Source organism: Pristiophorus japonicus, chromosome 1, assembly GCF_044704955.1.
Source record: "Pristiophorus japonicus isolate sPriJap1 chromosome 1, sPriJap1.hap1, whole genome shotgun sequence".
Classification (NCBI taxonomy): Eukaryota; Metazoa; Chordata; class Chondrichthyes; family Pristiophoridae; genus Pristiophorus; species Pristiophorus japonicus.
The window spans coordinates 544,463,924-544,481,861 of NC_091977.1; the positions used below are offsets into that span (position 1 = coordinate 544,463,924).

Here is a 17,938-nt window from a genome sequence, read left to right on the forward strand (position 1 = left end):
TGTTAGCAATGGACTATTCTCAGTTATCACAGCCAACTGACTTCAGTCCTTCTCTTTCTGTGGTCTTTATTGCATTACAGGCATGATCCTGGTCCCAGGGAAGTTACCATTGCACCTTCACTTCTTTCCACTTTTGCCCAGCTCCATTGTCACCGTCATATGATGGCGTAAATAAGTTTGGAAAAGCATGATTCAATCGAGCAGAGTCAGCATGGTTTTATGAAAGGGAAATCATGTTTGACAAATTTGTTTGAGGATGTAACGAGCAGGGTGAATAAGAGGGAACCAGTGGATGTCGTGTATTTGGATTTCCAGAAGGCGTTTGATAAGGTGCCACATAAAAGGTTACTGCACAAGATAAAAGCTCACGGGGTTGGGGGTAATATATTGGCATGGATAGAGGATTGGTTAACTGACAGAAAACAGAGAGTTGGGATAAATGGGTCATTTTCTGGTTGACAAACAGTGACTAGTGCGGTGCCGCAGGGATCAGTGCTGGGTCCTCAACTATTTACAACCTATATTAATGACTTGGATGAAGGGACCGAGTGTAATATAGCCAGGTTTACTGATGATACAAAGATGGGTGGGAAAGCAAATTGTGAGGAGGACACAAAAAATCTGCAAAGGGATATGGACAGGCTAAGTGAGTGGGGAAACATTTGGCAGATGGAGTATAATGTGGGAAAATGTGTGGTTTTCCACTTTGGCTGAAATAATAGAAAAGAAAATTATAATTTAATTGAGAAAAGTTGCAAAGTGTTGCAGTACAGAGAAACCTGGGGGTCCTTGTGCATATAACACAAAAAGTTAGCAGAAACATAGAAACATAGAAATTTACAGCGCAGAAGGAGGCCATTTCGGCCCATCGTGTCAGCGTCGGCCGACAAAGAGCCGCACGGCCCTCGGTCAGCAGCCCTAAAGGTTACATACAAACCCATGAACAATGACGGAAAGGCAAAGAGCACCCAGTCCAACCAGCAGGTTATTATCTGAATGGTGAAAGATTAGCAAAAAGGGAGGCGCAATGAGACCTGGGTGTCATTGAAGGTTGGCATGCAGGTACAGCAGGCAGTAAAGAAAGCAAATGGCATGCTGGCCTTCATAGCGAGGGGATTTGAGTATAGGGGCAGGGAGGTGTTACTACAGTTGTACAGAGCCTTGGTGAGACCACACCTTGAGTATTGTGTGCAGTTTTCTGATCTGAGGAATGTCATTCTTGCTATTGAGGGAGTGCAGCGAAGATTCACCAGACTGATTCCTGGGATGGCGGGACTGACATATCAAGAAAGACTGGATCAACTAGGCTTATATTCACTGGAATTTAGAAGAATGAGAGGGGATCTCATAGAAACATATAAAATTCTGATGGGATTGGATAGGTTAGATGCAGGAAGAATGTTCCCGATGTTGGGGAAGTCCAGAACCAGGGGTCACAGTCTAAGGATAAGGGGTAAGCCATTTAGGACCGAGCTGAGGAGAAACTTCTTCACTCAGAGAGTTGTGAACCTGTGGAATTCTCTACCATAGAAAGTCGTTGAGGCCAGTTCGTTAGATATATTCAAAAGGGAGTTAGATATGGCCCTTAGGCTAAAGGGATCAAGGGGTATGGAGTGAAAGCAGGAGTGGGGTACTGAAGTTGCATGATCAGCCATGATCGTATTGAATGGCGGTGCAGGCTAGAAGGGCCGAATGGCCTGCTCCTGCACCTATTTTCTATGTTTCTATGTCCGCCCCACACCACTGAAACATCCCTTATACTAAAAACATCGACACTCCACCCCAACTGGAGCCATGTGATCTCCTGGGAGAGGCAAAAACCAGATAAAAACCCAGGCCAATTTCGGGAGATAAAATCTGGGAGAATTCCTCACCGATCCATCCAGGCGATCAAAACTAGTCCAGGAGTCACCCTGGCCGTATTCTATTCCCTGCAGTACTTACCATTATATCTGCGCCAGCCAACAAACGGTCATCCAGTCTAATCCCAATGACCAGCTCTAGGTCCGTAACCCTGCAGATTACTGCACTTTAAGTGCCCATCCAACCATCTCTTAAAAGTGGTGAGGGTTTCTGCATCCACCACTCTTCCAGGCAGCGAGTTCCAGATCCCCACAACCCTCTGCGTAAAGAAGCCTCCCCTCAAATCCCCTCTAAACCTTCCACCAACGACCTTAAAACTATGCCCCCTCGTAATAGACCCCTCCACCAATGGAAATAGCCCCTTACTATCCACTATGTCCAGGCCCCTCAATATTTTGTACACCTCAACCTCCTCTGTTCCAATGAGAACAAACCCAGCCTATCCAATCTGTCCTCATAACTAAGATTCTCCATTCCAGGCAGCATCCTAGCAAATCTCCTCCGCACCCTCTCTAGTGCAATCACGTCCTTCCTATAATACGGCAACCAGAACTGCACGCAGTACTCCAGCTGTGGCCTAACCAAAATATTATACGATTTAAGCATAACCTCCCTGCTCTTATATTCTATGCCTTGGCCAAAAAAGGCAAGCATTCCGTATGCCTTCTTAACCACCTTATCCACCTGGCCTGCTACTTTCAGGGATCTGTGGACAAGCACTCCAAGGTCCCTTTGTTCATCTACACTATGAAGTGACCTACCGCTTAATGTGTATACCCTTTCCTTATTAGCCCTCCCAAAGTGCATCACCTCACACTTCTTCGAATGAAATTACATTTGCCACTGCTCTGCCCACCTGACCCCACCTTAGGTAATCTTATTGAAATTATAAGATAATGAGGGGGCTCAACAAGAGGATATTTCCACTCATAGGGGAAACTAAAATTAGGGGACATAGTCTAGAATAAGGGGTCACCCATTTAAAACTGAGATGAGGAGGAATTTCTTCTCTCAGAGGGTCGTAAATCTGTGGAATTCTCTGCCCCAGAGAGCTGTGGAGGCTGGGTCATTGAATATATTTAAGGTGGAGGTAGACAGATTTTTGAGCGATAAGGGAGTGAACGGTTATGGGGAGCGGGCAGGGAAGTGGAGCTGAGTCCATGATCAGATCAGCCATGATCTTATTGAATGGCGGAGCAGACTCGAGGGGCCATTTCTTATGTTCTTAAATCAAGGATCCAATAAGATAGCATCCTCATATTCCAGGTCCGACCTTTCCAACCTCTGGCTCTTGGTCTTCATTGTTGTTGAACTTGCTGCCTCATTCATGAGGGGGATGGCAAGGGGTCAGAGGAACAGAAGGTTTAGGGGAGATTGTATGACTGGAGGAGGTTACAAAGATAGCTTGAGTCTGTGGTGTGGAAGTAACAATCAAACTGGACAGGGCTCGAGTAGACTACTTTGAGCACTGTATCCAGTTATGGTCAGACCCACCTTGAGCACTGGGTCCAGTTCTGGTCAGACTCAACTTGAGCATTGTGTCCAGTTCTGGTCAGACCCACCTTGAGCACTGGGTCCAGTTATGGTCAGACCCACCTTGAACACTGTATCCAGTTCTGGTCAGACTCAACTTGAGCATTGTGTCCAGTTCTGGTCAGACCCACCTTGGACACTGGGTCCAGTTCTGGTCAGACCCACCTTGAGCACTGTGTACACTGGTTAGAATGTGTAACTCGCTATCACATGGAGTAATTGAGGTGAATAGCATAGGTGCATTAAGGGGAAGCTAGATAAACACATGAGGGAGAAAGGAATAGAACAATATGCTGATAAGGAGAGATGAAGAGGGATGGGAGGAGGCTCGTGTGGAGCATAAACACCGGCATGGGCTAGTTGGGCCGAATGGCCTGTTTCTGTGCTGCTCACTCGATGTAAGACGGAGCTTCAGATTTAATGTCTCATCCGAAGGACAACAGCTTTGACAGTGTTGCGCACGCTCATCCTAGATTATGGTTCCTGGAGTGGAGCTTGAACCCAGGACTTCTGACTCAAAGGAGACCAAGCCATCAAGAGTAGTGGTGACGAAACTCTCGCATCATTTCGAAGCAATGGGATGCAGAAATGGAACTAGAGCACTGGGATCTCTCTAGGTGACCTGCCCCATCCCGAGCTAAGGGTGCAAACTCTGGCTGGACATCCTGCCTCCCACTGCCTTGTCCCCAGAGTCCCCTCACCCACTCCCACTCCTGTGCTCACGCACCCCTTCCCCCCCCGCACTTTACCACCCCCATTCCCATCCCCACACTCATGACCCCACCCCCACCCCATGTTCCCGTACCCCCACGCTCCTGCCTCACCCCCGCACCAACTCTATGCTCCCATTCCCACGCTCCCGTTTCCGCTCATGATTGCACATCCACCCACAACGATCCCACGTTCCTGCTCCCGGCCCACGCTCCTGCCCCCATGCTCCCGCTCCTGACCCCACACGCTCCCGTTTCCGCTCCCGCTCATGACCCTACACCCACCCCCACGCTCCCGTCTCACTCCCGCATCCACCCGACGCTCCCAACCACTTGTTCCCTTCGTCCATCCAGTGCACCGCCTTCGCAGCCAATTGGAAAGCAAACTGGCTCTTCAGTACCCAATTGGATGATTCTTGACCATCAGTCAAACAGCCCCCCCCCCACCACATCTCCAATATGTTTATAAACAATAAACAAAAGTGTTCAAAGAAAAGTTTTAAAACGACACCTTTTTCACAATGTCCCAATGATTTGCCTCTTGATTTGCTTGCCGGGGATAAATGTATTCTTGCTGGAGGCTCCAGTATTAATCCTGCCCTGACCCCTAGCCAGGGTGTGAATTGGCTTCTGGTTAAGCAATGCCTCGATTTCAAAATTTTCATCCTTATTTTCAAATTCCTCCAAGGTCTCGCCCCCCCATCTCTGTAATCTCCTCCAGCCCCACAACCCCCCGAGATGTCTGCGCTCCTCTAATTCTGCTCTCCTGTACATCCCTGATTATAATCGCTCCACCATTGGTGACCGTGCCTTCTGTTGCCTCGGCTCCAAGCTCTGGAACTCCCTGCTTAAACCTTTCCAACTCTCTTTCCTTCTTCAAGAAGCTCCTTAAAACCTATCTTTTTGACCAAGCTTTTGGTCACCTGTGCTAATTTCTACTTATGTGGCTCAGTGTCAAATTTTTATTGCATAATACTCCTGTGAAGTGGCTTGGGATGTTTCACTACATTAAAGGTGCTATATAAATACAAGTTGTTGTTATTGTTGAATGAATGGAGCTGGCCCTGTATTAATCCCTGCCCCTGCCCCTGCCCCTCGCCAGGGTGTGAATGAATGGAGCTGGCCCTGTATTAATACCAGCCCCTGCCCCTAGCCAGGGTGTGAATAAATGAATGGAACTGGCCCTGTATTAATCTCTGACCCTGCCCCTAGTCAGGGTGTGAGTGAATTAATGGAACTGGCCCTGTATTAATCCCAGCCCCTGGCCTTAGCCAGGCTGTGAATGAATGAATGTAGCTGGCTGAAGTATTAATCCCAGCCTCTGCTCCGAGCCAGAGTGTGAATGAATTAATGGAACTGGCCCTGTATTAATCCCAGCCCCTGCCCCGAGCCAGGGTTTGAATGAATGAATGTAGCTGACTATAGTATTAATCCCAGCCCCTGCCCCTAGCCAGGATGTGAATGAAGAATGTAGCTGACTGTAGTATTAATCCCAGCCCCTGCCCCTAGCCAGGGTGTGAATGAATGTAGCTGGCTGTAGTATTAATCCCAGCCACTGCCACGAGCCAGGGTGTGAATGAAGAATGTAGCTGGCTGTAGTATTAATCCCAGCCCCTGCCCCTAGCCAGGGTGTGAATGAATGTAGCTGGCTGTAGTATTAATCCCAGCCACTGCCCCGAGCCAGGGTGTGAATGAATGTAGCTGGCTGTAGTATTAATCCCAGCCCCTGCCCCTAGCCAGGGTGTGAATGAATGTAGCTGGCTGTAGTATTAATCCCAGCCACTGCCCCGAGCCAGGGTGTGAATGAATGTAGCTGGCTGTAGTATTAATCCCAGCCTCTGCCCCTAGCCAGGGTGTGAATGAATGTAGCTGGCTGTAGTATTAATCCCAGCCACTGCCCCTAGCCAGGGTGTGAATGAAGAATGTAGCTGGCTGTAGTATTAATCCCAGCCCCTGCCCCTAGCCAGGGTGTGAATGAATGTAGCTGGCTGTAGTATTAATCCCAGCCACTGACCCGAGCCAGGGTGTGAATGAATGTAGCTGGCTGTAGTATTAATCCCAGCCCCTGCCCCTAGCCAGGGTGTGAATGAATGAATGGAACTGGCCCTGTATTAATCTCTGCCCCTGCCCCTAGCCAGGGTGTGAATGAATGTAGCTGGCTGTAGTATTAATCTCTGCCCCTGCCCCTAGCCAGGATGTGAATGAATGAATGGAACTGGCCCTGTATTAATCCCAGCCCCTGCCCCTAGCCAGGGTGTGAATGAATGTAGCTGGCTGTAGTATTAATCCCAGCCACTGACCCGAGCCAGGGTGTGAATGAATGTAGCTGGCTGTAGTATTAATCCCAGCCCCTGCCCCTAGCCAGGGTGTGAATGAATGAATGGAACTGGCCCTGTATTAATCTCTGCCCCTGCCCCTAGCCAGGATGTGAATGAATGAATGGAACTGGCCCTGTATTAATCCCAGCCCCTGCCCCTAGCCAGGGTGTGAATGAATGTAGCTAGCTGTAGTATTAATCTCTGCCCCTGCCCCTAGCCAGGATGTGAATGAATGTAGCTAGCTGTAGTATTAATCTCTGCCCCTGCCCCTAGCCAGGGTGTGAATGAATGTAGCTAGCTGTAGTATTAATCCCAGCCCCTGCCCCTAGCCAGGATGTGAATGAATGAATGGAACTGGCCCTGTATTAATCTCTGCCCCTGCCCCTAGCCAGGATGTGAATGAATGAATGGAACTGGCCCTGTATTAATCCCAGCCCCTGCCCCGAGCCAGGGTGTGAATGAATGAATGGAACTGGACCTGTATTAATCCCAGCCACTGCCCCGAGCTATGGTGTGAATGAATGAATGAATGGAACTGGCCCTGTATTAATCTCTGCCCCAGCCCCGAGCCAGGGTGTGAATGAATGAATGGAACTGGCCCTGTATTAATCTCTGCCCCTGCTCCGAGCCAGGGTGTGAATGAATGAATGGAACTGGCCCTGTATTAATCTCTGCCCCTGCCCCTAGCCAGGGTGTGAATGAATGAATGGAACTGGCCCTGTATTAATCTCTGCCCCTGCCCCTAGCCAGGGTGTGAATGAATGAATGAATGGAACTGGCCCTGTATTAATCTCTGCCCCTGCCCCTAGCCAGGGTGTGAATGAATGAATGGAACTGGCCCTGTATTAATCCCAGCCCCTGGCCTTAGCCAGGCTGTGAATGAATGAATGTAGCTGGCTGAAGTATTAATCCCAGCCACTGCCCCGAGCCAGGGTGTGAATGAATTAATGGAACTGGCCCTGTATTAATCCCAGCCCCTGCCCCGAGCCAGGGTTTGATTGAATGAATGTAGCTGACTGTAGTATTAATCCAAGCCCCTGCCCCTAGCCAGGGTGTGAATGAATGAATGGAACTGGCCCTGTATTAATCTCTGCCCCTGCCCCTAGCCAGGGTGTGAATGAATGAATGAATGGAACTGGCCCTGTATTAATCTCTGCCCCTGCCCCTAGTCAGGGTGTGAATGAATTAATGGAACTGGCCCTGTATTAATCCCAGCCCCTGGCCTTAGCCAGGCTGTGAATGAATGAATGTAGCTGGCTGAAGTATTAATCCCAGCCCCTGCCCCTAGCCAGGATGTGAATGAAGAATGTAGCTGACTGTAGTATTAATCCCAGCCCCTGCCCCTAGCCAGGGTGTGAATGAATGTAGCTGGCTGTAGTATTAATCCCAGCCACTGCCACGAGCCAGGGTGTGAATGAAGAATGTAGCTGGCTGTAGTATTAATCCCAGCCCCTGCCCCTAGCCAGGGTGTGAATGAATGTAGCTGGCTGTAGTATTAATCCCAGCCACTGCCCCGAGCCAGGGTGTGAATGAATGTAGCTGGCTGTAGTATTAATCCCAGCCCCTGCCCCTAGCCAGGGTGTGAATGAATGTAGCTGGCTGTAGTATTAATCCCAGCCACTGCCCCGAGCCAGGGTGTGAATGAATGTAGCTGGCTGTAGTATTAATCCCAGCCTCTGCCCCTAGCCAGGGTGTGAATGAATGTAGCTGGCTGTAGTATTAATCCCAGCCACTGCCCCTAGCCAGGGTGTGAATGAAGAATGTAGCTGGCTGTAGTATTAATCCCAGCCCCTGCCCCTAGCCAGGGTGTGAATGAATGTAGCTGGCTGTAGTATTAATCCCAGCCACTGACCCGAGCCAGGGTGTGAATGAATGTAGCTGGCTGTAGTATTAATCCCAGCCCCTGCCCCTAGCCAGGGTGTGAATGAATGAATGGAACTGGCCCTGTATTAATCTCTGCCCCTGCCCCTAGCCAGGGTGTGAATGAATGTAGCTGGCTGTAGTATTAATCTCTGCCCCTGCCCCTAGCCAGGATGTGAATGAATGAATGGAACTGGCCCTGTATTAATCCCAGCCCCTGCCCCTAGCCAGGGTGTGAATGAATGTAGCTGGCTGTAGTATTAATCCCAGCCACTGACCCGAGCCAGGGTGTGAATGAATGTAGCTGGCTGTAGTATTAATCCCAGCCCCTGCCCCTAGCCAGGGTGTGAATGAATGAATGGAACTGGCCCTGTATTAATCTCTGCCCCTGCCCCTAGCCAGGATGTGAATGAATGAATGGAACTGGCCCTGTATTAATCCCAGCCCCTGCCCCTAGCCAGGGTGTGAATGAATGTAGCTAGCTGTAGTATTAATCTCTGCCCCTGCCCCTAGCCAGGATGTGAATGAATGTAGCTAGCTGTAGTATTAATCTCTGCCCCTGCCCCTAGCCAGGGTGTGAATGAATGTAGCTAGCTGTAGTATTAATCCCAGCCACTGCCCCTAGCCAGGATGTGAATGAATGAATGAATGGAACTGGCCCTGTATTAATCCCAGCCCCTGCCCCGAGCCAGGGTGTGAATGAATGAATGGAACTGGCCCTGTATTAATCCCAGCCCCTGCCCCGAGCCAGGGTGTGAATGAATGAATGGAACTGGACCTGTATTAATCCCAGCCACTGCCCCGAGCTATGGTGTGAATGAATGAATGAATGGAACTGGCCCTGTATTAATCTCTGCCCCAGCCCCGAGCCAGGGTGTGAATGAATGAATGGAACTGGCCCTGTATTAATCTCTGCCCCTGCTCCGAGCCAGGGTGTGAATGAATGAATGGAACTGGCCCTGTATTAATCTCTGCCCCTGCCCCTAGCCAGGGTGTGAATGAATGAATGGAACTGGCCCTGTATTAATCTCTGCCCCTGCCCCTAGCCAGGGTGTGAATGAATGAATGAATGGAACTGGCCCTGTATTAATCTCTGTCCCTGCCCCTAGCCAGGGTGTGAATGAATGAATGGAACTGGCCCTGTATTAATCCCAGCCCCTGGCCTTAGCCAGGCTGTGAATGAATGAATGTAGCTGGCTGAAGTATTAATCCCAGCCACTGCCCCGAGCCAGGGTGTGAATGAATTAATGGAACTGGCCCTGTATTAATCCCAGCCCCTGCCCCGAGCCAGGGTTTGATTGAATGAATGTAGCTGACTGTAGTATTAATCCAAGCCCCTGCCCCTAGCCAGGGTGTGAATGAATGAATGGAACTGGCCCTGTATTAATCTCTGCCCCTGCCCCTAGCCAGGGTGTGAATGAATGAATGGAACTGGCCCTGTATTAATCCCAGCCCCTGCCCCTAGCCAGGGTGTGAATGAATGAATGAATGGAACTGGCCCTGTATTAATCTCTGCCCCTGCCCCTAGTCAGGGTGTGAATGAATTAATGGAACTGGCCCTGTATTAATCCCAGCCCCTGGCCTTAGCCAGGCTGTGAATGAATGAATGTAGCTGGCTGAAGTATTAATCCCAGCCCCTGCCCCGGGCCAGGGTGTGAATGAATTAATGGAACTGGCCCTGTATTAATCCCAGCCCCTGCCCCGAGCCAGGGTTTGAATGAATGAATGTAGCTGACTATAGTATTAATCCCAGCCACTGCCCCTAGCCAGGATGTGAATGAAGAATGTAGCTGACTGTAGTATTAATCCCAGACCCTGCCCCTAGCCAGGGTGTGAATGAATGAATGAATGGAACTGGCCCTGTATTAATCCCATCCCCTGCCCCGAGCCAGGATGTGAATGAAGAATGTAGCTGGCTGTAGTATTAATCCCAGCCCCTGCCCCTAGCCAGGGTGTGAATGAAGAATGTAGCTGGCTGTAGTATTAATCCCAGCCCCTGCCCCGAGCCAGGGTGTGAATGAATGAATGGAACTGGAGGGCGGGAGGCGGGAGCACGTGGCTGGGGCGGGGTCTGTGCGCGATGACGAAGGCGCGTGTTGCGCGCGGCCGGCAGATGCGGGAGCGCGCGGTGAGAGCGGGAGCAGGAGCGGGAGCGCGGGTTGTCCGGCAGTCTGGTGATTTGACCCTCAGCAGCGGCGGCGGCGGCGGCAGGGGCAGGGGCAGGGGCAGGGGGAGACCAGGCAGCGGCGGAACGCGGGGCGGGCCGAGGAGAGGAGAGGAGAGGAGAGGAGGGGAGAGTAGTGATCCCGACAGGCGGGGGCGGACGATGGAGCGGGGCAGCGCCGGGCTCCGGCACCAGGCGGCCGGCCGCACTCTCGGCTTTTCGCGCTGAGGTAACGGACTCGCCTTTTGTCATCGGAGCCGGCTGAGGAGGGCTGACCCCCGACCCCTGACCCCGGCCCGCGGGCCCCTCACCCTCTCACCCCCGACCCCTCACCCTAGCAACCCGGCCATGAATTTCCAGGCGCAGCCCTCGCTGCTGGCCGGCTCCCCGGGCTCGGGCTGCTCGGGCTCGGGTTCGGCGGGCTCGGTGTCGGTGCTGGGCGGCCCCGGCGGGGCCCTGGCGCTGAGCTGCGGCTCGGGCTCGGGCTCGATGCCGGTGTTGTCTCACTCGGGCTCGGCCACCTCGCCGGCCCAGGCGCAGCCGCTGGTGCTGTCCAACTCGGCGGCCATCCGCGCCGAGATCCAGCGCTTCGAGAGCGTCCACCCCAACATCTACGCCATCTACGATCTGATCGAGAGGATCGAGGACATGGGGCTGCAGAACCAGATCCGGGAGCATGTCATCAGCATCGAAGGTAGGAAGGCGATTGTTGGAATCATCCGATCGATACCGCACTGATCACCGGGCTATCGGCACCGATTGTAGTCTCAGATCGATACCACACTGATCATAGGGTACACTGACACCGATTGTAGTCTCAGATCGATACCACACTGATCACCGGGCTATCGGCACCGATTGTAGTCTCAGATCGATACCACATTGATCATAGGGTGCACTGACACCGATTGTAGTCTCAGATCGATACCACACTGATCACCGGGTGCACCGGCACCGATTGTACTCTCAGATCGATACCACACTGATCACCGGGCTATCGGCACCGATTGTAGTCTCAGATCGATACCACATTGATCATAGGGTGCATCGGCAGCGATTGTAGTCTCAGATCGATACCACATTGATCATAGGGTACACTGACACCGATTGTAGTCTCAGATCGATACCACATTGATCACCGGGCTATCGGCACCGATTGTAGTCTCAGATCGATACCACATTGATCACCGGGCTATCGGCACCGATTGTAGTCTCAGATCGATACCACATTGATCACCGGGCTATCGGCAGCGATTGTAGTCTCAGATCGATACCACACTGATCACCGGGCTATCGGCAGCGATTGTAGTCTCAGATCGATACCACACTGATCACCGGGCTATCGGCAGCGATTGTAGTCTCAGATCGATACCACACTGATCACCGGGCTATCGGCAGCGATTGTAGTCTCAGATCGATACCACACTGATCACCGGGCTATCGGCAGCGATTGTAGTCTCAGATCGATACCACACTGATCACCGGGCTATCGGCAGCGATTGTAGTCTCAGATCGATACCACATTGATCATAGGGTGCACTGACCCGATTATAGTCTCAGATCGATACCACACTGATCATTGGGTGCACTGACACCGATTATAGTCTCAGATCGATACCACACTGATCATTGGGTGCATCGGCAGCGATTGTAGTCTCAGATCGATATCACATTGATTATTGGGTGCACTGACCCGATTATAGTCTCAGATCGATACCACACTGATCATTGGGTGCATCGGCAGCGATTGTAGTCTCAGATCGATACCACACTGATCACCGGGCTATCGGCACCGATTATAGTCTCAGATCGATACCTCATATCGATCAATATGATGGTAGATATCTGCACTCATATCGACTTTAATGTCTTTATTGGGGATATGTGATCTATGTAAATGTAAATCCCGACTCTTGGGAATGAACCTACTTTTGTAAATAACGTATTGATCTGCATTGAAAAATCACCCTAAATATTCTGTTCGATACATTTACTTAGAATATTTACCAGAATGATTATAAACGGGAAACTTGATCTGATGATGTCCGTTCAAACAGATCCTGAGTGTTAAAATAAAAGGCAGGTTTATTTTGGTAAATGTGCTGGTTACTATTGGGGACATATGTGGACAAGGCTAGGAATAATGTTTGAGTAATGTTTATTATAGATACACTGCTTTATTCGAATTGAATATAGGGGACTAGGTTGATATCAGTTCCGCTCTGTTTACACGTGGTCTGTGAGATTAAAGAGTATTGTTGACATGCAGGGATCAAATCTAATTACTTAATTTTGTACCTTTAGTCTCACATTTGAGATTGCATAAATTGCATTATGAAGAACAGAGATCAACTTCATCAAAGAATTTGGGTTATCATCAGAGATGGATTATTTCTGATGCTGTCACTGACATTGTTGACAATACTGAGCAAAGATTGGACTCAATATATTCATTTAAATATTACAGCTCTAATACATGTACTTATTGAAATTAAGTGGAGATGGGACAGTTACTAAATTTAAAACAGGAAATGCTGGAAACACTGGCAGATCAGGCAGCATCGATGGAGAGAGGAACATAGTTAATGTTTCAAGTTGATGATCTTTCATCAGAACAGTTACTAAATATTAGGGAATATCTTATTCGCAGTTAAAGTATGCTTTGCCATAAAAATGCACAGATTTAGGGGAATGAGATATGGGGCTCCCAGATATTATTGCAGTACCTGTACCCATTTGTGCCTGTTGGATAGTGATTTTTTTTTGGGTTATAATTATGACTGGAATAAGAAGGATAATGGATTTGCTGTTACAGATAAACAGTTTAATCTTGCGTTTATTCTGTACCCAGTCAGTGTAGTGTTTTTTAAAAGTTATAATAGGTTCTTGTTTACTGTGCACTAAGGGAAAAGGTGAGTTTGATCTTGTTGGGTTTTATTTCAGGGACTTCGTTTTTTTGGGCTGCATGCAGGTCATTGGCAAAATTGTATCTTTTTATTTTTTAAGAATCAAGCAATTTTGCTGCAGTCTTGAAATTGGCTGCATGTTGTGCACCTTTTCTTGCTGCAGAGCATGGTCAGCACTGGACATAGCATAAAAATAAAAGTAAAACGTGCAGCAGGCACACTGGTGCTGTGTGACGCTGTCGCAGTATGAATGGAGACCTCATCGAATTGACAGCTTTGCTACATTATTAGTTACCCAGCTGATCAAACACTGCACTGTGGTAGGCAGCACTGTGATTATATCAAACAATTAATTTAAATAAGAGCCAGTTCTGGAGAACTGTATTTCGGAAAGTGTATGAACCCAACATTAATTCCAATGCGGCATTGTAACAGCTGTACCAGAGTGTGTGGGTGTCCCAGTAATTTGGAGCTTGCAGTGAACACTGGTTTGCTTGACTCTAGCAGTTCAGCAGTGGACAAGTAAATGCATTCCATTCCATTGCCTACCAATGTGTGGGTCTGATTTTTTAAAATATTCCAATAAATATTGATGTGCGTGAGTTGCTAAAGGACACTGTTGGTATTATTGCATTGGGTCATTGTTGTTTGCCAGTGGTTCTTTATGCGTTAACTTTGAGCCCTGTCTCCCATCCAGACCATTGATTGTTGGTCCATGTCCCATGACTGTGACTCCAATCTGCCTGTCATTTGTGCTTGAAAGTGAGTTTGAAGTTTCTTTGACGGTTGCAGGATGATCATCTTGCTAATCGTGGAATACTCATCTGGGGAGGGCAGAGAATCAGCCAGGATTGCCTTCCTTTTCCCAATTCCGTAATTATTGATTCGTGGGTCAGCTTGTTGACAGCAGAGTTGTAAATGACACAGATTGACATAAACTGAACAGGGTGAGAAGTTAAAGTCTAAGAAAGCATGGAATGAGACAAGGCCTCAGGATGGTGCAGGCTCGAAGGGCCGAATGGCCTACTCCTGCACCTATTTTCTATGTTTTCGATGTCAGTGGGTTAGTTGAATGGGCCAACAGGTGGCAGATACAATTTAATTATTAGAATTGCAAGATATATTTTGGGAGAAGATACAAAGAATTCATCATCATCGGCAGTCCCTCGAGTCGAAGATGACTTGCTTCCATGCCAAAAAGTTCACAGGTGTTTCAATGAAGGACCTAATATTCCGGATCCCAATCTAAATCTTGAAGGGTGTAAGATGCCTGTGCTTGGATTTTTTTAACGTGTGGTGGCTGTTGCACACCAGCCACCACACGGGCTTGACAAGGAGTTGGTTGGTATGTATAAACACTTAAAGGGTATGGAGGAACAGAGACGTCTCTGGCTACAAATGTGTGAGTCCTCAAAATGTGATTGAGGTCTTAAAATAGGCTTGTAGCCTTTTGGGTTTTATTAGTAGTGTATGATAAATTTGTAACGAAACAATGCTTAGGACACAGTTAAAATATTGTGTGCAGTTTTGGGGACCCCCTTTTATAGAAAGGGTATTAAAACTATAATGAATGTACAGTGTGGATTCAGCAGAAATAAACCATGGATGTGAAACTATAGTTACAAGAAGAGAGTTGAGACGTATTCAAACTATTTCCACAGGATCAGAGAAGGTCAATAGAGTTTTAATAAAGCAAAATGATGGATGGTATTGGTAGGGTGAAGAGGGAAAGACGACTTCCTCTTGTTGGAGGATGATGAGGGGCCATCAATTTTAAACTGTCACTAAGAGAGTGAGGAATTCAGAAGAATGCTCATTGGAGTTCAGAAGAATGAGAGGTTATTTTATCGAAATGTATAAGATTATGAGGGGGCTTGCTTGACAAGGTGGATGCAGAGAGGATGTTTCCACTAACTAGAGGGCATGATCTTAGAATAGGGGCTGCCCATTTAAAACAGAGATGAGGAGGAATTTCTTCTCTCAGGGTTGTAAATCTGCGGAATGCGCTGCCTCCGAGAGCTGTGGAAGCTGAATCATTGAATAAATTTATGACAGAAATAGACTGTTTCTTAAACGATAAGGGGATAAGGGGTTATGGGGAGCAGGCGGGGAAGTGGACCTGAGTCCATGATCAGATCAGCCATGATCTTATTGAATGGCGGAGCAGGCTCGAGGGGCCGTATGGCCGACTCCTGTTCCTATTTCTTATGTTCTTATGAAAGAGGTTGGGAGAAATTTATTTTCTAGAGGGTTGTTGGGGCATGGAATGCTTTGTCACAGCGAGTGGTTGAGGCAGAGACCATTGCATCTTTTAAGGGAAAAGTGATTCTTTATCGAGAACCCAAAGGTATAACATGAAGGATCAAACCTTCCTCGCAAACAGTGGACAACCATCAACCGCCTCAGCACTGGTCACGGTCGATGCTGCCTCTTTCTCCATAGGTGGTAGATTAAAGCCTCCCCATCATGTGATTGTGGAGCTCCTAATCAGACCCTGGAGCACATCATTGAACACTGCCCTCGGAGGAAATTTGCAGGCAGCCTACAAGATAACCACGCTGTTACACCAGAAGCTCCGGCCTGGATATCTAACTTGGATATTGACATTTGATTTGCTTTGCTACTACATATGAAAGAAGAAGGAGGAAAAGTGGATAAATATTTGAAGCAGAGGATGATACAGGGCTCTGGGGAAAGCACAGGGCAGTGTGATTAGTTATCGATTGCTGTAGTGAAGAGCCTATTCAGACACAGTGGGCTGAATGGCCTCCTTCAATGCTGTAAACTTCTATGATTCTATTGTCTAAATAATGTACTAAACCTTAGGTCACATTTGGAGTATTGTTTGCTGTTTTGGGCACCCAATAATAGGAAGCATATAAAAGAAATGCAAAAGGGTATTGTAGATTTACTAGAGTGCTGTGAGAAGTTAGGGCTTTTTAACGACAACTGAGAAGGTTAAGAGGTAACCTGATAGAACTCTTTAAGATCATGAAAGATTTTGATAAAATAATAGTTTCTTTTTACTGGCCAACTTAATTGTAACAGGCGGGCACAAATTTAAGATAATCAAAATTTTAAAGGGAGGCTAGCAAAAACTTATTTTAGAAAGTGCTGTTCTCTGTCACATCATTATTGTGGCAAAGTCCATAAGAACTTAAGAAATAGGAGCAGGAGTCGGCCATACGGCCCCTCGAGCTTGCTCCGCCATTTAATACGATCATGGTCGATCCGAGCATAGACTCAGGTCCACTTCCCTGCCCACTTTCCGTAACCCCTTATTCCCTTATCGGTCTTTAAATTTATTCAATGACCCAGCTTCCACAGCTCTCTGAGGCAGCAAATTCCACAAATTTACAACCCTCTGAGAGAAGAAATTTCTCCTCATCTCAGTTTTAAATGGGCAGCCCCTTATTCTAAGATTATGCCCTCTAGTTCTAGTCTACCCTGTCAGAGGAAACATCCTCTTTGCATATCCCTATATTCTTTTAAAAGGAATTAGATAGTTGCTTGAAAAAGGAAAATTAAAAGATGTGGAGAGTGAGCAGGCGAGTGAGATTACACGAAGTGGGATATTAAAGGCTACGTGGTATGGGATAGTAAAGGATGTGGGGCGAGAGTGGGACTAGACTAGATGGGATATTAAAAGGGATGGGAAGTGAGCAGGAGATGGGTTTAGATTGGGTGGGATATTAATGGAGAGTGGGATTAGTCTAGGTGGGATATTAAAGGGTACTGGGGGAGAGTGGGATTAGACGGAGCAAGATATTAAAGGGTCTGGGGAGTGAGCAGGAGAATGGGTGAAGAGTAGGTGAAGACAAACTCTGGCACTGATTTATTGGGCCCAAATGGCCTGGCTGTGTTGTGTAACATTCTGTGATTCTTGTCTTCTGTTATAAAAATACTGTTATGGGGGCTGGGTTGCTTTAGTTACTTCGCATCATCTTTCACCTCTGGGATCTGCCTTCAGTTGCAGGAATAAAGATGTAATATTGAGGTCTTGGATTCATGCAAATTGCAGCATTATAGTAAAATGTGCCCACAGATGATTTACAATTGCAGGAGTAGTTGAGGTTGGTTGTTGAGCAACTTATGCGACCATGTATTATACTTGCTGTTCCCAGAGCAACATAAATTTACCTTTAGGCAGTGTACCGCCAGGTTAGTCGTATCATTTTCGATGTCTTCTGAGCTGTAGCTGTAGGAAGCATCACGCATATGCACGGTGATTTTTCTTTTCCCCAGGTTTTTTTCTCTCCAGTGATTTGGCTGGGTAATAGAAAATAGGTGCAGGAGTTGGCCATTCGGCCCTTCGAGCCTGCACCACCATTCAATATGATCATGGCTGATCATTCACCTCAGTACCCCTTTCCTGCCTTCTCTCCATACCCCTTGATCCCTTTAGCCGGAAGGGCCACATCTAACTCCCTTTTGAATGTATCTAATGAACTGGCCTCAACAACTTTCTGTGGTAGAGAATTCCACAGGTTCACAATTCTCTGAGTGAAGAAGTTTCTCCTCATCTCAGTCCTAAATGGCTTACCCCTTATCCTTAGACTGTGACCCCTGGTTCTGGACTTCCCC

At 48.0% G+C, this 17,938-nt stretch overlaps 1 protein-coding gene across 3 annotated transcripts in view; it reads left to right on the forward strand.

The window, feature by feature from the left end:
• The first annotated feature begins 10,562 nt into the window (after positions 1–10,562).
• The window catches only part of LOC139278449 (arf-GAP with GTPase, ANK repeat and PH domain-containing protein 1-like), a 578,697-nt gene continuing 571,321 nt past the window's right edge, over positions 10,563–17,938 (forward strand). For all 3 annotated transcript variants that reach the window (XM_070897250.1, XM_070897276.1, XM_070897267.1), the window contains exon 1: positions 10,563–11,142. In XM_070897250.1, the coding sequence (XP_070753351.1) occupies positions 10,797–11,142 (346 nt within the window). In that variant the 5' untranslated portion in view covers positions 10,563–10,796. The remainder of the gene's footprint in view (positions 11,143–17,938) is intronic.